General features: G+C 42.7%; 1 protein-coding gene and 1 pseudogene across 1 annotated transcript in view; both read left to right on the forward strand.

The window, feature by feature from the left end:
- The window catches only part of LOC126455618 (DC-STAMP domain-containing protein 2), a 315015-nt gene that overhangs the window by 64330 nt on the left and 229727 nt on the right, over window positions 1-20958 (forward strand). The window contains exon 5 of the mRNA XM_050091384.1: window positions 2164-2323. Coding sequence (XP_049947341.1) covers window positions 2164-2323 — 160 coding nt within the window. The remainder of the gene's footprint in view (window positions 1-2163; window positions 2324-20958) is intronic.
- On the forward strand, window positions 16066-16183 carry LOC126430145 (5S ribosomal RNA; annotated as a pseudogene).

The raw sequence follows: 20958 nt of genomic DNA on the forward strand, positions 1-20958 counted from the left end.
GTGGATTGAACCTCCATGAAGTCACATTTATGTTATATAAGGGGCATTCAAAAAGAAATGAGCCAGAGGCATGTTTACAGAAACCAGTACCTATATGTTAGAAGTATTGATCCTGGCCATTGAGAGGCTTGTCCCACTGTGACACAAGGTGGTGAACGGTTGTTTCATAAAATTCCAGGGGCTGTAATGCTGAACAGTTCCTCACGTACAGCTGGATGTTGTCATCTGAGGTGAATCTTTTTCCCCCTATGCTGACGATCTTCTTTGACCAAGATGGCCCCCTTCTGATTCGCTTCCTGCAGCACGGGACAACAGTGAATGCCCGGTGTTACTTGCAAACCTTGACTACCCTTCACCAAGCGATCAATTCAAAATGACGAGGCAATCTCACCTGTGGGGTCATTCTGCCCCATGAGAATGCAAAGCCTCATAAGGCCAACACTGTCGCGACACTCCTGCAGAAACTCAAATGGGAGGTTCTCGGCCACCCTCCATACAGCCCAGACCTCTCTCCCTGTGATTACGCCATTTTTGGTCCCCTTAGAAAGGCTCTGAGTGGCAAACGATTCACCGCAGATGATGACTTCCAGCTTTATGTGCAGAACTGGTTAACATCACAGCCCTGGGAATTTTATGAGACAGCCATTCACTGCCTTGTTTCACAGTAGGACAAGTGTCTCTACAGCCAGAGTCAATACTTCTAACAAACAGGTAATGGTTTCTGTAATTATGCCTACAGCTCATTTCTTTTTGAACGCCCCTTATAGTTCTGAATGTGCATTATGTAGTTTGAAAGGATATCTACTTGATTATTAATACTAATATTAACACTTTTTCAGTACAAACTTGCATTTGCAGATATCTGGTGACGGCAGTAGGAGATACTCTTGTTGAGCTTGTGGAGGTTTACTTAAAGTTGAAATTATTTTTTAGTTTGAACATTAGTTTTTTCCTGTTGATGATTCCAAGAAAATCAAAATTGAAATCTCCACACAACACTATTAATTTCTTGCCTAGGTGTGACCCATTTAGTACAGTTTTCATATTGTTGATATATAAATCTTTTCATCTATGGATTGATAAATACATACCACAATTGTTATTTGCACCACTGACATTAACAACTGTTACCTCAAACTATCTTTCCACATTGAGAAGTGGAAACATGTTAATAGTTTTGTATTTTAACCAACATTTGACTAAAATCACAGTAATTCCATTTTTGTAAGTGGTCGAACAGGAATAATTGGTTAGTATGTAGGCTGTTGTTGAAAATTCCAAAGAATCTCAGTCAAGGTATCGCTAGAGCAGTATTAAAGGGAAATCAAGTACATCTTGCTGTGTTCCTTTTATTCCGGGGTACTGGCTATTTCCCTACATAATTCCTAAATAGTCATAGTTTCTTTAGTGACTTGCTCTCGTATGGCAACAGTTACTTATTACACTTGAATTAGAGCACTACAACAGCAAACAAAAGTCATTAAGTTTGCAGCAAAATAAAATAATTGTCCTGGACCACAAGCACAGAGGTAGTGATATTGATAAACTGTGGTGAAAACCACAGCAGTAGTTAGTTTAATTGGCTGAGTAAGTATACTAGTCCATAGGCACCAAAATGTAACTTCACTGTAGCAATCTCACATACTAGCGTAAGCAACATGCACAGCACTTCGAGCACTTTGATTCATTGTCTGGGTGAATTTGTAAATATAGTGTTGTTGTCTAGGAAACTGTCAGTTAAGACCAGAACATGATTTCAGATGACTAACAGAGAATGGAGCAAGCTCATGGCCACTTGGGCTTAAATCAGCAGCTAGCTGGTTCCCATTACCTGCTGGCCAGAGATGCTGTGTTTTTCTTGCTGGCAGCACACTCACTAAACATAGATGAAATGTCACTTTTCAGTAGTTCTGCATCTTCCATCAATATGCCTGATGGGGTTGCAAGAGTTTCTTCATTCCTTTCCTTTCTTTTCCGTGGTAAGGGAAATTCTGCTCTTGAAAACTGGTGTTCGTGTTATCTCTTTGTGCGTACCTACATTAACATTTGTTATGACAGTAAAAAGTTTTTTTTTCCTTCACTTGTTCGTAGTTTCATTTTGGAGATTCTTCACTCCATGAAAGTTGGAATTTATTGCATTTCTAAATTTCTTAATCCCTACAGGAGCAGCTGAAAATTGCAGCAAAAAAAATTATGGAGGCTATCAAGAAGCCCTTTTTAGCAATGAAAGATGCCCTATCCAATGCTATGAAAACAATTAAATCAATAACACTCAAGATCAAGGATACATTGCTGTCCATAAAAAGAGTTGTGATGTCTGTATGTAAGCTGAGAAAAGAACTTTATGTTATAACTTAACAAAATATTTACAAGTTTCTTGTGGTGGCTGTATATAAATTGCAGTAGTTCAAAAGAAAAACATCTTTTGTGCAACGTGCAAAAGGTGTTTTTCTTTTGAACTAATACAATTTAAAAATATTTGTGCCTGTATAGAGTGACAGTACACATGTTAACTAAGATGTTAATCATCTCTTGGGAATTAGTCAGAGAGAAAAAATGGGAGGAGGTGGGACACAGTGACGACTTTCAAGGGAGATATAGCTGATTATGGAGGTGAGGAACTCAGCAGTCATATTCCTGTAATAGATTCTGCAGCTGGTCATGGAGGTGAGAGGAACTCAGCAGTGATTTACTTGTAATAGATGAGTAAATTAAAAGTGCACATAGGGCAATCAGAAGCTTACAGATAAAAGCAGATTGGACTGTGTATAGAGGCAAAGATGGAGAGGAAGGAAAGGGGAAGGAAATAGCCCAGGGGAAGAATAAACATAGAGAAAAGAAGACTATTGGCACATGCGAAAGGAAGGTATGGCATTTAGCAGGAAGGTATTATAAATTAAGGAGGGGACCATTAATAAACTGTAGATAACAACAGGAAAGTTCACATTGGTGATGGGACCAAAGGATATGCTTTAGAGGAAGTTACTGGCAGTGAAAATCTGAGGAATTGCTATAAAGTTGAATCATCTATATCATTTATGTTTGAAGTCACATTCAATGTCCTTGATATTACTCTGTGAAATGTTAGAGTGTGTACAATATTACATGGCCCCTAGTTGTACAGAAGGTGTCATAGGGGAGGGGTTATGGTTTGTGATGGGGACTCCTTTGCGGATGTGTCAGCACAGTAGGGGAGGTGTAGTTCTACATCTAAAACCTTTACATAAACATCTGTCATGTAGAACTTGTAAGCTACAGATAGTTTCTCTGCAAACAGTTGCATTAACGGATTACACCAGTATGACCAGTAATTCAAGGTCTACCATATATTATTAAAAACACAATGAGTACAGGACTGCGTTGAAATTTCAACAGAGGGAGCAATTTATTTTTGCCTGTCTTGTATTCTTCTTTTTCTTTCTCTTACTGCCATGTTAAAATTAGATTCTTTTCCCAAAACACAGCAGGATTTACACAAATTCATCTCGCTAATGCACTAACATTGCATTTACAACAGGATCTTGAAACAGTCTAATACTAATCAGACAATTAAGTAAAGTCAGTGACTTATGAAAAGCTCATGCTTGGTATAAAAATAAAAGGGTGAGTCTTTTGCTTGTGTTGTTATCAACTCATATTAAGTCTTATTTCACCACCTATGATGGCCTTTATTTAACTGAAAAATCTGTAGTCACTAATATATCACAGTAGATAAGAAATTTTCACAGTTAGCTATATCACACAGTATTCTCAGCTTGCTATCATTTACCAAAAATTTGTTTCAGTACCTTGAGCCATATATAAAATGTGAGGGAAGTTATGGATATTTCACTTCCACAGTATCATTTTTGCACATGATTGGAACTGAGTGCACTACATACAATCCATTTTCTCAAGATTGGTGATCTTGTCTCAAATTTGAAGAAAAATTCAATATTAGCTCTATTTTGTACACAGCAGTATGTTATCTAAGATACACCAAGCACAAAGTCCTAGCAACTCCATGTTTCATTTAAAACTTTTCGAATTTCGCACAGCACCTTACTTAAAATAGAAGTATCACAAAAACTATGACCATTAATGAAATGGTATGAGATTTGTGAGAATCATTTTTTTTAACAAATAGTTTCTTTAAAATCATATGAGAAAGGTTGCAGTGCAGTCAGCATACACATGTCTCTGTTCTGACTGTGTAGTTGAGACAAGCAGAGAGTGTTTCATTAATAACAGGCAACAAAACTGAGACAGCACTGAGTTCAAGAATGAGTTCCTAATCTTGTGTGAGCTCTATTTTTTAGTTGGATGCTGCAGTAGCAATATATGTGTACTGCATTTCAACTTCTTTTCTGTTTTGCTGTACTTCCTCTCCACTTCCTCTCATTATTACTTCTTACTCCACCTGAACAGGCCTTAGAAGGTCCAGTGGTACCAACCAATCGCCGTGTCATCCACGGCTGATTGGTGTCACTGGATGCATATGCGGAGAGATATGTGGTCAGAAAACCGCTCTCCTGGCTGTTGTCAGTTTTTGTGACTTGAACCACTATCTCTCAGTTCAAGTAGCTCCTCAGTTGCCTCACAAGGGCTGAGTGCATCCCTCTTGCCAACTGCACTCTGCAGACATGGATGGTCACCCATCCATGTGCTAGTGAAGTCCAACAGCCCTTAACTTTGTGATCTAATGGGAACTGGTGTTACCACTGTGGCAAGACCACGGGCATTACTACATAGTGGTATCTAACAATTTTAATGTCAACAAGATATTAATTTATTGTTTTCTGTGTATCTCAATGATGTGAAAAGAGTCAAGCTATATAAAACTGGATCTACTTGAAGGAATTTAATTTATACACTATATTAAACTAACACTCTACTGCTTGGTACTATTTGTGCTTATGTCAACTAAAAGTAAATTAGTGAATTAGCAGGAAATCTGTTATTCTGAAGAGAAAAAAGTACTGCTTCCTCAATATGTTAAATAGCTACTTTTTGTGTCCTGTTTGTTTTTAATACGTACATAAATACACAGAGGTTTGTTTACAATGCCGTACTGCTTATGCAGCTTTAGAATGATCATTGCTACCTGCAAAGCAACTAATAGGAATTGAAGCCAGAAAATCAGTTTTGTTAATGAAGTAGGTTTATAAGAATCCTTGTAATTGGTATGGCTTTCCAATGTTTTGCTGTGTGTTAGATGGGAGTTTGTAGAAGTCTTTTGCCCCCAGAGTACATAATTTCACTCTGAACTCTAAATAAGTGTTCATACATGTCTTATATTGTGATTATGAAAATCATAATTCACCTGGAACTGACTTATTATCAACACGAAATATCATCAAAGAGTAAACGTGCTGGGAACTAAGTATAATAATTTCAAGATGCTTAAAGAGGCCATTGCAAGACTTGCAGTTATCTGAAATGTAAAAGTCCATCCACAGGCCCTGGTGGGCCCATCAGTAGCATCTGACCTCCATGTTATCCTCCGCCAAGGGCTTCATTGGATGCAGTATAGAGGGTCATAGGGTCAGGACACTACTCTTCTAGCCATAGTCAGTTTTCATGATGTGGAGCCATTACTCCTCAATCAAATAGCTCCTTGGTTTGCCTCACAAGGGTGAGTACAGCTGTTCCAGTCCTCCCACAAGGAAAAGTCCCTGGCAGCACTAGGAATTGAACCCAGTTTCTCCACATGGCAGTCAGCTGCACTGGCCACTCAGACATGGAGGCGGACGTGCAGTTATCCTCTGCTCTAAATATCTTTACTAAACACTTCTGCTTAGTAAATATTTTGTTTACTTGAAATGTATTGCTCCATAAAATAATTCCACTGGACAGCATAATGAAAATATGCATAAACAGAACAATTGTCTTTAGATCAACAAGTTGAAAGTGCAAAACACATCAAAATGATTAGCTTACCTATGTGCTGCCATCCAGCTGTTCCACAAGGGTTTTACACACTGTATTTCATTTACTATTTGCCTCTTAGTACATACTTCTGTAACTAGAAAGTCATCATTACTTGTTTGAATTTGCATAATATGAGTCTTGATATGATTAAGACTTAAACCAATTGTAGGCACTGCTCAACTATCTTCTAAGCTGTGTCTGGTAGTGTTGAGTTTGAGCACTTGAATGGTATTCTTATGTCATAAGCAAACATTACAGTTTTTAACCATCATTTAAATTTGACATAATCTTATAGAAGTGGCGTGATTGGTTGAGATTGAATTCATCCATTGCAGTAACAACTCTTTTTTATTAACCTTGAACTAAACTCAGTAAACTTTAGAGGACCAAAGTCCACACTTGGGTACAATGAAGTCCATGATCATCGGAAGTGATGATGTGCCGGGATGTATAATGGATGGCCGGTGACACTGTACCATGAGGTTATGAGCTCATGGGATATCAAGTGCAGGTCCAGGCAAGGTAGTGGCTGACAGACATACAGCAGCTGATGATCACAGCAAAGGCATGGGATGGCAGGGTCTAATGGGCATTGGCAGCAGCAGTGATTGTAGTATGAAGCACAGACACAGACTTGAGGTGGCTGACAATCAGCCTGGAACCCAAGTGGAACAGTCTGTTGAAGGCCTGATTGGCAAAATAAGTACCTGTCAGTGAAGAAATACAGGTGTGGTGTCAAAAGGACATAAGATCTCACACATGCAACTAGATACCTTCGACTGCAGTGCTGCTTACTGTGACCTGTGCATTGGTGCAACTTGCACCCCCAGATGCTGTGGCAGCTGCAGGAGTCTTGATGGTAAACAGCCTAATGAATCTTTTGTTGACCAGCAACCTCTCAAGGTAAGTGGGAGCTGTATCTCGAACAGGAAGCACATCCAAGGGTGTGGTGGTCGAATATACAGGAACCGAACCCTACATATACTACACTCCTCTCCCCTTATGAGAAATGCTGCAACCATCTCAGAGAAGTACAGCACCAAAGGGTGGAGGCACCTTGCCACCACCAGAGCAGTCTGGAATGAAATATCAGGACAATCAAACAATTTGCAAGTGAAGAACTGGACCAGTAAAGGACACAAAAAAATAATCCCAATTATAGAAGCAAGTTGTGTCCACTGTTCCCCATAGACAGCAAGGGGAAGACTGGGCAGAGACAGGGCTGGCGCTGTGAGGTGTCTAAGAAATCACATCCTAAGGCCCAGAAGAACATATGATAGCCGTGATAGCTGGACTGGCTGCAGAACGAGTGTGGTAGGGTTGGCAGTGCAAGGGCTGGTGGTGAGGTCGCCAACGGGGCTGGCAAGAACAGGAGAGCCAGGTGCAACAGTGCTGATGATGAGAGGATCAGCATCTGATGTTGCCATGTCCAAGCACAAGCTCCAGCAAGAAGGACTTCTATTGGGAACACTGGCAACAACAATGGAGTGCTGTACAGCATGACAACATTTGAAAACAAGTGTGATGGAACGTGGCCCAGATTGCCACACACAAACTTGTGGATGCCCCATCCAAACATTTGTCTTGATCACGCCCACTCAAACACTGAGAGAAAGACTAGAATCTGAATGAGACTAGAATCTGAATGAGCAGAGAGCTGCTCCGTAGCATCTCTGCTATATGGTGGAACATGAGTGGACAGAGAGATGCTTCCATTGCAGGTCTGATATTGCTTGACTGTAGAGTGGAAAGGCCTGAGGGAATGCTGGCTCTGGTCATTGAACAGACATGGTACACAGAAAGATGAGAAAGACACCAAAAACCAACAGAAAAAATTGCAGGTGAAAAAGATCAAGGAATAAAATGCATGTTGGAACAACACATGAATGGACCACCCAAACCACGCTGAAAAGAGAAATTGCCAAGAACTTTCATGTGGCTGAAAATGTGAACACAACAATACAATTGAACACATTTGTGGAAAGTCTTGAACATGGTGCAGCAGCGCAGTTTCGTTCACCCATTACCTGCACCTACCTGTGAACTCGTTGCAGCAGATAGCCGGTAGGAAAGCCAAGCAGAAATCTACCATACTGCAACTTGTACCAGGATGCATACAACATAACTATTCTAAGAATCAGGAAAAGGTCTTAATTTTGAATGAAAGTGGAAATACTTGCAAAACTTTGTTATATTCTGAACCTTGAGATGTACATATTCGCTGCCAAGCTCGTGCTAATCTTAACACAGTCATGCGCAAACCCTTTCATTCACATTAGCAATGTACAGGATGGGCATATGGGCAGGCGGTGGGCGTTATGGAATGAATAGGATAATTTTTAGATAAAGGCCATTTATTGGCAAAAGCATGTTAAAAAGGTGTCACATAGGCCTAGGGAGGTGATGGTGAGCCAGAGCGTAGAGTTTGGCAAAACATAGTTCGCAAAGCTAATGAAAGTTGTTGTTTGCCGAAACTAAGTCCAGAGTGCCGCAGCACCACGAGAAGCGGGAAGGTCTACGCTGCTGCAGGGCATGCGTCCGACTCGTGGGCGAGCAAGAATACAAGACAGTGGGCCCAGCGACGGATGGCCGGGTATATTCGATGCACCACGTGGCTTCCTCCACCCTGATTGGTCGGGACCAAGAAACCCACGGGGGCGGCAATGGAACTTTCCAGAGCATTGCCTGCTGAGCGACGCCTGGAACGGCGTTACCTCATAAGCACATGAGGGAGGTTCGTGATCAAGTTGCCCTTCCTTGGTGCTGACTTCCTGTTACTAGACTGTGGACAAAAGAATTTACAGGCAGCTAACACTGCCGGCCGTGGCTTGGCTGTAATGTAAAAACAAAGTTACCATTTGAAAGCTCATATAATAAAGTAAAATCCCCTATTGTCTGGCTCATCCTTTACTGCAAGTTTATAAATTTATGGTGATGTATTTCCTGAAATTTGAACAGTTACTAAGCATGGATTGTTCTTAAATGAAAATGCTTGCCATACTGTTAAGTTTATCGGTGTCTAATGCACTCAAGTTTTTAGTCACCGATCTGCTCAATATGCCACGTGGAATCTGTCTTTTCTCATACACAAAATTATTTTAAAAACTCTGTTTTTTTCTAAAAAAAACACACAGGCATAAATATGCCTTCACTTTAAAACACTTTTGAAACATGTAGCACTACTAAGACCGGCAAATTATAACTTCCTTTGGAGCTCATACTACACACGACCGTACACGATCAAAGGCAGAGCCACGTGTGAAAGCACCCACGTGATTTACCAACTGACCTGCCTACACTGTGAAGCCTTCTATGTGGGAATGACCAGCAACAAGCTGTCCATTCGCATGAACGGACACAGGCAGACAGTGTTTGTTGGTAATGAGGATCACCCTGTGGTTAAACATGCCTTGGTGCACGGCCAGCACATCTTGGCACAGTGTTACACTGTCCGGGTTATCTGGATACTTCCCACTGACACCAACCTATCAGCACTCCGGAGATGGGAACTTGCTCTTCAATATATCCTCTCTTCCCGTTACCCACCAGGCCTCAACCTCTGCTAATTTCAAGTTGCCGTCCCATGTACATCACTTGTCACTCAGCAACATCTTTGCCTCTGTACTTCCACTTTGACTGACATCTGTGCCTGAACTCTTTTCCTGTACACATGTCTGCTTGTGTCTGTATATGTGCGGATGATGCTTGTGTGTGTGTGTGTGTGTGTGTGTGTGTGTGTGTGTGTGTGCGCGCGCGAGTGTAGTGTATACCTGTCCCTTTTTCCCCCTAAGGTAAGTCTTTCCACTCCCGGGATTGGAATGACTCCATACCCTCTGCCTTAAAACCCACATCCTTTCGTCTTTCCCTCTCCTTCCCTCTTTCCTGATGAAGCAACAGTGGGTTGCAAAAGCTTGAAATTTGTGTGCGTGTTTTTTATTGTGTCTATCTACCAGTGCTTTCTCGTTTGGTATGTCACAGCATATATATATATATATATATATATATATATATATATATATATATATATATATATATATATATATATATATATATATATATATATATATATGCATATATAAAAAAAAACAAAGATGAGGTGACTTACCGAACAAAAACGCTGGCAGGTCGATAGACACACAAACAAACACAAACATACACACAAAATTCAAGCTTTCGCAACAAATTGTTGCCTCATCAGGAAAGAGGGAAGGAGAGGGGAAGACGAAAGGAAGTGGGTTTTAAAGGAGAGGGTAAGGAGTCATTCCAATCCCGGGAGCGGAAAGACTTACCTTAGGGGGAAAAAAGGACAGGTATACACTCGCTCACACGCACATATCCATCCACACATACAGACACAAGCAGACAGAATAAATGCTCTTTTGACAGAATATGTCTGCTTGTGTCTGTATGTGTGGATGGATATGTGCGTGTGAGCGAGTGTATACCTGTCCTTTTTTCCCCCTAAGGTAAGTCTTTCTGCTCCCGGGATTGGAATGACTCCTTACCCTCTCCTTTAAAACCCACTTCCTTTCGTCTTCCCCTCTCCTTCCCTCTTTCCTGATGAGGCAACAATTTGTTGCGAAAGCTTGAATTTTGTGTGTATGTTTGTGTTTGTTTGTGTGTCTATCGACCTGCCAGCGTTTTTGTTCGGTAAGTCACCTCATCTTTGTTTTTATATATAATTTTTCCCACGTGGAATGTTTCCTTCCATTATATATATATATATATATATATATATATATATATATATATAAAAACAAAGATGATGTGACTTACCAAACGAAAGCGCTGGCACGTCGATAGACACACAAACAAACACAAACATACACACAAAATTCAAGCTTTCGCAACAAACTGTTGCCTCATCAGGAAAGAGGGAAGGAGAGGGAAAGACGAAAGGAAGTGGGTTTTAAGGGAGAGGGTAAGGAGTCATTCCAATCCCGGGAGCGGAAAGACTTACCTTAGGGGGAAAAAAGGACGGGTATACACTCGCACACACACACACATATCCATCCACACATATACAGACACAAGCAGACATATTTAAAGACCAATTCATATATATATATATATTTTCTCTGCATCTTCTTATCAACAAATGACATTAACAACTAAAAAGATATAAATAAAGGTATCAAATTTAAAGTTATGGGTGTTGTGTGGGATTGTTATTTTTAATTCTCTGTGGCAAGCTATGTCGAAAGACAGTGCATACCTTTAACTTGGGGCACTGATTGCAGTGATTTTATCAGATGTAATACCTGCTCAGACACAGGAATAGAAGTTTCATGGATTGCCAGCTTGGCTTGGAGATGTGCTGAGTTCCAAAGTGGAGGACAAAACAAATGAAACACTTTAAGAAAAAAATGAAAACTCCAGGTTGTAATATTGACAATATAAGGAAAAGATAGATTGCTACTCACTGTAAAGATGACACATTAAGTTGGTTGCAGACAGGCATGTGAAAAGACCCATACATATCAGCTTTCGTCCAAAGCCTTCAACAGAAAAGGAAAAACACACAAATTCATTCACACAAACAAGTACACATCATGCACACATGACTGTCATCTTACTTAATCTTGAAGTGTCATGGTAAATACGATTAGTATTGAAAAGAGAGCCAGTTCATGATCATGCTGTCATGTGAGACTGTAAGTTGTGAAAGAACCAATTTTTTTTTATCATACAGTTTTCTCAGAATTAGATGGGAAAGACTCTTTATCAGAGAACACATGCAAATCCTAAAACACCAGTTTTTAATTTTTTTATATGGAACAAAGTTTCACTGAGAAACTAACTGCAGAGATGGATGTTGATATGTCATGATGTTACACCTGCAGGGTCGACAACACATCATACATTCCAGCATTGGGGATTGCCCACTTGCCCGACAACCATTTTTGCTGAAAAGAGGAGCAGTGTGAATATTGGAAATATGAAGCTTAACACATTGTACTAATTCTAGCAACTCCACGGACTCTAGTAAGGCTGCTGGTCCAATGAACTTTTCTGCAAGGTTTAGAGCTTGTCCATATAGAAATTCTACTGATGATGCTTTTCAGTCATCTTTGAATGGTGACCTGACTCTTAATAAAATCAGAGGGAGAGATCCCTGTTCCTCAACCCCAAGACATGTTAATGCTGCCTTTAATGTGTGGTACCACCACTCTACCAGCCTGTTGCTATTGGGGTGATAAGCAGTGGTTTTTAAAGTGTTTCCCTCTGCACATTTTACAGAGGTTCATGAACAGGGCTTACTCAAATTGTCGGCCATGATCAGATGTGATGGCCACAGGGCAAGACCATTTCAATGAATGCTTTCACTGTGGTCTCTGGTTGTGATGTCTGGTAACAGAGTGGGTTCCTCCCACTTGTCATCTTCTCAGTGGCAGATAAAATGTATTTAAAAGACTCTCATGTGGAGGTGAACATGCTGTAAATGGTCAGCTGGAACATCGAGCATGCCTAAAGCAGAGCTCACGTGTCTTTCTGTTTTGCTCTTTTGACAGTCTACACAAGCTTGAGTCCAAACATTACAATTTTTTTTCATGTTCGGGTACACAAAACATCACTAGTCTGTTAGATGGGTTTATTCCCAGATGCAATAATCCATGCACTTACTGAAAGATTGTTTGTATACACCTTTTAGGCATGAAGGTCTGGCTCGCCCTTGTGATATGCCACACCATTAAGTGTCTGCTGTATCAATCATTCATCTGCATCCAAATTTTAGACTCATTGTGTTGTTTCATAACAACTGTTATAGTTTCTCACCATTTTCTTGGGCTGCTGTGAAGTCATTGGTGTCAAGGCATATTGACAGTGAATTTATTCTGGAAAGATAGTCTGCCACAGTATTATCCATCCCTCTAATGTGTGCCATATCTGCTGAGAATTGGCTGATTAAATTCAAGTACCAAAAACGTCAAGTTAAACAATCTTTGCTAAGATTTATTATTCCATCCACCAGGTGATGGTGGTCCAGCAATGCTGTGAAATTTCATCCTTCGATCTCCGCCTTAAAGTACCTGACTGCCTCATAAAGTGTGAGCAATTCCCTGTCAAGCACTGACCATTTTTGTTGAGCCACGTTAGTTTTTTTAAAAAAGAATCCCAATGGGTATGTCTGATGCAAAAATGCTCCAACATTGACATCGCTTGCATATGCCATCATAGTTAAAGGGGCAGCTCTACTGTATGTGCTAAGCTGCATTTAATCTTCCCAAAAGCTTGTTGCATACCATCTTTCCACTTCAGCGCACATTCCCCATGATTATCTTCCCCATAAAGGTGCCTCCCCCCCCCCCCCCCCCCCACAGCTCTCTTGTGGACATGTGTGTGGTGTGCATGGGCCCTGAGCTATTGCAGCCTCTCTTCTCTCCCATGCCGTTTTCCCTTCCCCTTACCCACCCTTTCCCATCCTACCTTCCCTCCTCCTGTCCCCCTTTCTCCCACGGTGTTTCCCTTAACAATGAACTGGCTGTTTCCTTGGTTCTGCTGTTCTTTTACAGTCTTGTCTTACTTTTCCTCTTTCCCTTTTCAGTTTATTTATTTGTTTATTTATTTATTTTTTTGCGTACTTCTTGAGGTTTGACCTCTCTTTCTAAATTGTCTCCATAGTGTGAGGCATATGGGGAAGAGCTCTCTCCCTACAGTCTCTGGTGTGTGTTCCTCTCCCCCCCCTCTCCCCCCCCTCATCATTTCCCACCATAGCCTCTCCCACCCCCTCCCCCCCTGCTAGCTGACTAGCACAGTGCCCAGTCCCTGTGGTGGGCTGTTATGTAGGCGTCTGGATAAGCCCCCTGACAACAAAGAGGTACCTGAGCTGTCACTGCCTTGTGCATGCCTAGGAGTCGTTGCTCATCTTTTGATCTTTTGGAGGCATCAGAACTCCTGACGACTGCAGTTCCAGGTGGAACTTGCTGTGGCTGGGTGGCAGCACTGGGGTGAGCCCCCAGTCAGAGTGGGTGGTGCATGTACATCTACATCATACTCTGCAAGCCGCTTAATGGTGTGTGGTGGAGGGTCCTTTTGTATCACCAATTAAACCCTCTAACAATTTTCCACTCGCAAATAGTGCATGGGAAGAATGATTGTTGATAAGCCTCTGTAATGGTTCTAATTTCTTGAATTTTCTACTCTTGATCATTATGCGAGATGTATCTGGGGGAAGTAATATGTTGTCTGACTCTTCCCAGAAAGTGCTCTTTCGAAATTTCAATAGTTAATCTCTCTGTGACGCACAGTGCCTTTCTTATAATGTCTGCCAATGCACTTTGTGGAGCATCTCCGTAATGCTCTTGTGCTGGCTAAATGATCCAGTGAAGAATGTGCTGCTCTTAGTTGTATCTTCTCTATCTATTCTATCAGTCCTACCTGGTAGGGAACAGGTTGACAATACTCAATAATGAGTGGAATGAGCACCTTATAAGCCAATTTCTTCATAGATATTTTACAGCAGATAGTGTTGCCAGCGGTTTGTCATCAATACCAGGGGACACTTCTCACTTCTAGCAAATCTTCTGCGGCCATCTCTTCAGACAGGAATGAATCTCTCATTGCTTTTGCTTTTGCTCTGTCATCCTTATCCTGCCTGGCCACTCCCTGGAAGGAGGGCCAGGCCCTCTGGTTTGGGACAAAATCCTTTGCCAGTTACTTGGTTTATTCCAGGACAGATGGGAGACTTTTGCCACTACCAAATTGCTCCTTTTTGTTGAACAAGTTGAAGATAAGTTTGGTAAAGTTGATCTGTTAGTAAGATGGGATCTGGTTCCTTACTTATTAAAACCTCCTCTGCCTGTCAGTTGGCGCCAGCCGGAGTGGCCAAGCGGTTAAGGGCGCTACAGTCTGGAACCGCGCGACTGCTACGGTCGCAGGTTCGAATCCTGCCTCGGGCATGGATGTGTGTGATGTCCTTAGGTTAGTTAGGTTTAAGTAGTTCTAAGTTCTAGGGGACTGATGACCTTAGAAGTTAAGTCCCATAGTGCTCAGAGCCATTTGAACCATTTGTCAGTTGGCTTCCTTTTGTGCTTGCGAGTGCTTAGGAGACATCCCAGTGAGCATTACTCCTCACTAGTTCCTAACTATGACATAGGACATTGTTTTCCACATGGACCTCCTTCTTCAGTGTGATGAGGAACTCTGGACTAATCTGACACAATGCAGCATTAATTTTTCACAGCGAGCCCAGAGAGGTCCTAAGGACAAAGATGTTTATACCAGCACTTTCATCCAGGCATTCAACAGGCATACCCTTCAAGAAGAAATCAGATTTAAGGTTCACTGTTGCAGTGTGAAGCCCCATACCTCACCTCCCATGTGCTGCTTCCAGAGTGTCTGTTTTAGTCACATCTTCACGATGAGAGGTGATTCCTATTTGTGGTGACTGCGGCCGCTCTATCCATGTGGGAAGTCCCTGCACCCCACTACCCAAGTGTGTAAATTGTTGCGGCTCACATTCTCCTCACTCACCAAATTGCCTCATCTATAAAAAGAAGAGGAAGATTCAAGAATTCAAAACTCTCAACCATTTATCATACTCTGTGGGCTTTGCTTCTGTTGCATCTTTTCCTCCTCCTCCTTGCCCCCAACATGCCCACCTTCCGTTTCCTCTTCCCTGAGGTTCCTGTTCCCTTCTTTCACAAAACCCCTCCTTCTCCTTAGCCAGAGAAGAAACCCACTTTTCTGGCACCCACTGGGGATCGGGCTCTCTCTAGGAGCCCTTCCCCAGTGTCTCCAGAAAAAGAAGCCTGTTATTTTAAGTGGAATCTGTGACCTGCACTCGATGGGCCTCAGTGCAACTCATTCTCTTTCAGATCTTGAAATTGCTGTGACCTGCTCTCTTCCCAACTACACCTCTTCTCGCCCTCCAAAGGAGAAAAAGGAGATGTGTAAATTCCAGGACGAGGCCCACATGGCATCACAGAGGATGTCACCCCCTCCCTCTCCATCAGGGTCCAATCTTTCATTCATGAACTTCACTCCATCCTTACCAGTGACAGACACTATCTTTGCACAATAATTGATTCTGGCCTGTTTGACATCCATCAGGGTTCTTCTACCACTTTTCTCCAATGGAATTGGACATACTACTGTCACCTTCTCGAATTGCAGTCTCTTCTTTCTCTTTACTCTGTAGCTTGCATTGTATTGGGTAATGGCCTTGCCACAGTGGATGCACCGGTTCCCATCAGATCACCAAAGTTAAGCGCTGTTGGGTGTGGCCAGCACTTGGATGGGTGACCATCTGGGCCACCATGCGCTGTTGCCATTTTTCGGGGTGCACTCAGGCTGAGTGCCAATTGAGGAGCTACTCGACCGAATAGTAGGGGCTCCAGTCAAAGAAAACTATCATAACGACCGGGAGATCAGTGTGCTGACTACACGCCCCTCCTGTCCACATCCTCAGCCAAGGATGACATGGCAGTTGGATGGTCCTTGTGGGCCACTTGTGGCCTGAAGATAGAGTGCTGTTTGTGTTGTATTGCAGGAATCTCATTTCATGGATACTCAATCTCTGACTCTTTGTGGTTTCCAATCCTTCTGCTGGAATCTGGTTGGCCCGTTGCAAGTCTGTGGTGGTGTCTGTGCATTAGGCTGCACAGACATTGTTAGTTGCTGAGTTCCTCTTCAAAGTGCACTGGAAGTGGTGGCCATTTGCGTCTGTTTATACTCTGCAGTAATAATATGCAATTTTTATCTGCCCTCAGACCAGCCTCCTACACTACCTGCTCTTCTTGCCCTCCTTCAGCAGTTCCCTCCTCCCGTCCTTCCCCTTGTGGATTTTAATTCCGAAACCCTCTGTGGTGTGGTACTGTGACCATAACCACTGACCAACGCAGGACTGTTGAAGACCTGCTGGCAGGGCTTGATCTCTGTCTCCTCAACACTGGGATTTATCTCTGCCTCCTCAACACTGGAGAGCTCCCACACATTTTATTGTGGCACAAGGCACTTACTTGGTCTTGATCTTTCCATTTGTAGCTCTTGATTCCTCCCCTCCATTAATTGGGAAGTTCATGAAGTTCATGCTGATCTGTATGACAGTAATCATTTTCCGATTGTTTTATCTTTCCTTCAGCATCACAAACCTGGATGCCCTTCCAGGTGGACCTTTACTAACACAGATTTGTATGCCTTTTTGTTGGCTATCATCCCAACCACTCCACTGTGTGATGGCATTGATGAGTCCATACAGAACTGGGACCAACACCATACTTTCAGCAGCTGCTTCAGCAATTCTCTCCTCCACGGGATCTCCCCCATGGAAGACTGTCCCTTTATGGACTCCCAAAATTGCTGTAGCTATTAAAGGCCACTATTGTGCCTTCCAACACTGCAAATGGTATCTCTCTCTCGACCACCTCCTGGCCTTTAATTTAAAGAGCTTCATGCCCAGGCAATCATCTGATTAAACACCAGAAACAGATTTGTTGGAAACAATATCTCGCTGCCGTAGGGTCCCTTTATTCCTCTTTGCAGGTATAGGCAAAGAACAGGTGCATTTTTGGTTGCCACCATCCTACAGGTGACCTGGGAATTTCCCTGAATGATGTCATGCGCTTCAGCCCAGTCTATCAGTGAGCATTTTTCTCGGCATTTTGCTCAGCCTCAGCTTCGATCCACTATCCATCCACATTCCGTTTTCTCGAACACTGTCAGGAACCACTCCCTTTATCTTTCTTTCCCCACCACATGTAATCTTATAACGCCCTGTTTAGCTAGTGGGAATTCTCCAGGGCCCTTGCTCTGTGGACAAACATGGCTCCTGGGCTGGTCCAGATGTATAACCCAATGCCTCAACACTTATTGGCAGCTAGCCAACATCATATGCTCGCCCTTTTTAAACATCTCTGGAGCGAGGGGGAATTCCCTTCCCAACAGTGAGAATGTGTCATTATTCCAATTTTGAAATTGGGTAAACCACCTCTTCAGAAAGAGAGCTATTGTCTGATCAGTTTAACCAATGCCCTCTGCAAGTTACTTTAATGTATGGTGAGTCAAAGGCTGTATTAGATCCTTCAATTGCAGGACCTTTTGGCTTCGACCGAGGGTGGATTTTGCCGAGGCTACTCTGCGGCAGATAATTTAATCCATTGGGAGTCTGATATGTGAATGACTTGTGCCCCGTGTCAGCACCTTGTTACAGCCTTCTTTGATCTGCGTAAAGCTTATGATACCAAATGGTGCCACCACATCCTTCCCACCTAACATGAGTGGGGCCCCTGTGACCTGTTCCTAATTTTTATATGGAACTTTCTTTCATGTCACACTTTTCAGGGACAGGTTGGTGCCTCCCATCTGCTGGAGAACTGGTTTCTGCAGGGTTCTGTTTTGAGCTGCCCTCTCTTTTTAGTGGTTATCAACAGTCTGGTGGTGGCTGTGAGACCTATGATGTCTGCCTCTTTATTTTCTGATGACTTTTGCATTTATTTTTGTTCATCCATGATGGATGTCGCTGAATGCAGACTGCAGGGAGCAATACACAGAACACCGTCTTGGGCTCTTACTTAAGGTCTCCAATTTTTTGTTGCCAAGACCTGCATTATGCATTTCTGTTGTCACTGTACAGTGCATCCCCATCCGGATCTGTGCCTTGACAGCCAGCCCCTCAATGTGGTGGACCCTCATCATTTTTTTGCCCTTTACATGGCTTTCCCATCTTCGTCATATATAGCATATATGTTGATCGCACCTCAATGCTCTTTGATGACTCAGCAATACCAATTGGGTCACAGACTGCTCTAATCTGTTACAGCTCTATAAAGCATTGGTCTAGTCCCATCTATGTTATGGAAGTCTTGCTTACTGCTTGGTGTCACCTTCGACATTACGGTGGTGGGCCTGGACCATCATGGGGCACAACTATGGCTGGCAACTGGCACCTTTTGCACTAGCACCCTGATGAGCGTCCTAGTGGAAGCAGAGGTCCCACCGATGCAGGTTCTGCACCAACAACAATTGATTGCTTATGTGTTCCACATCCTCTGCCCTCCTTAGCACCAACACTACCTTTTCCTCTTTCCAGACCCATAGATGTGCCTCCTGCAACAGCAGCCCATGTCGGCAGTTACAATCGCCATCTGCATCTGGTCCCTTTTTCTGAACTCCATCTTTCCCCTCTCCCAACTCTTCTCTGGGCATGGTCATGTACACCTCCATGGTGCATCCCCCTGCATAGCCCTGTCTTGACCTGTCACAAGATCTGAAAGACTTGGCTCCACCTGAGGACCTCCGCTGCCAAATCTTCTCGATTCTCAACGCAGTGTTTCCACTGCTGAGTTGGTAGCCATCTCTTGTGCTCTTTAGCATATCTGTTCCTGCACTGCTGAGTCCTTCCTCATCTGGAGTGACTCACTAAGCAGTTTACAAGCTCTTGATCAGTGTTACCATCGCATTCTGTCATCCTGACTATCCAGAATGTCCTTTTTGCCCTCAAACAATGTGGATGATGGAGGTCTTTGTCTGGACCCCAGATCAAATTGGAACCCCTGGGAACAAACTTGCTGACAGGTTGGCCAAAGTGGCTATCAGCAAGCTGCCTCTTGAAATTGGTATTCTGGCACAGGATTTTCGATCAGTATTATGCTTTCAAGTTTTAAGGATTTAGAAGACAGAGTGACACACTCTGAATTTGCCAAACAAACTACTGGCAATAATGGGGACCACAGATTTGTGGAGATCCTCTGTACGGGCCTCTCACAAGGATTCCATTGTTCTTTGCCAGCTTCACATTGGCCATAACTGGCTGCCATCTCCTTCATCATGAGGATACATTCCACTGTTGTCATATTACCCATTTGATGGAGGTCCACATTTTGATGGACTGTACTAATCTGGCCACCTTGTGGCAGATTCTTTATCTTCCTGACTCACAACCCCTGGTGTTAGCAGATGATGCCTCAGTAGCTGACCTCGTATTACTGTTAGTTTGTGAATGGGGTTTTAGCCACTCTCTCTAAGGGCAATTACCTTAGCTTTGTCAGCCTTTTTTGGGGTTGATAGGATGCCCTGCTGCCTCCTCTGTCCCAACCAAGCAATGGCTATCTAGGCTTGGCTGTCTGCGCCAGCACTTGCCTTACCCATTCTTTTGCTCTTTTCCCTTTTTCATGTATTCTGTCTGATTTGGTGTTCATCCTCTGCTTTTTTTTTTTTTTGTGTGTGTGTGTGTGTGTGTGTGTGTGTGTGTGTGTGTGTGTGTGTGTGTGTACTTCTCTTGGCTTGTCCATGTTACTAGTTTTTACAGTGTATTGTTAGGTGGGGTGGTATGCCCCCCATCAGAGTTCCTGCCCTTCAGGGCCTCTGGCTGCTCCCAGGATGTGGCACCTCACTCTCTTTTCTTCTTTTCCCCCCTTCCTTCTTCCCTGGTCCTTTTTCTAGGCTATTTTGACCTTCAGTATACCTTGGGGTTTTCTTTACTTGGGATTCAAGCACTAGGCCCTTCTTTGATGGGTAGTTTTGTTGCTTTGCTTGTTCCAGGTAGGAGGGACTCATGACCTCATACTTTGGTCCCTTTAATCCTTAAACCAACCTGTCAAGGCATCTGTCAAAAGTGCCTGCAACTGTACTGCTTGAGGCAGATGTCTCCTGTGAAAGGTGACAGTTCCAAGAAATCATTGCATCTCTTTGAAGGTTGTAGATCTAGGACTGGAGCAGATAGTTTCAATCCTATCAGCTGTGGGTCTAGTACCTGATTCAGTTACAGAATGACCCAAAAAGGTTACCTCGTTTTTCCGAAGTTGACACTTCTCTTCATAGACCATGACACGATGTATCTTCAGAGTGTCAAAAATAATTTTTAGATGTTTTTCATGCTCTTCTGTTGACTTCGAGAAAATCTGTACAGCATCCAGATAACAAAAACAAAATGTAAACTCTCCTAATATTGAGCTGATTCAACACTGTCATGTCTGGCTGTAAGGCATTTGCATCAATTCAAAAAGGCCAAAGTGCATGATAATTACCATTTTTGGAATGTCTTTTAGTGCCATTGGAATTCGACAGTAGGCCCTTTTGGAATCTGTCGTGCTAAACGTATTTGCATTT

The sequence above is a fragment of the Schistocerca serialis genome, chromosome 1 (genome assembly GCF_023864345.2).
Source record: "Schistocerca serialis cubense isolate TAMUIC-IGC-003099 chromosome 1, iqSchSeri2.2, whole genome shotgun sequence".
Classification (NCBI taxonomy): Eukaryota; Metazoa; Arthropoda; class Insecta; order Orthoptera; family Acrididae; genus Schistocerca; species Schistocerca serialis.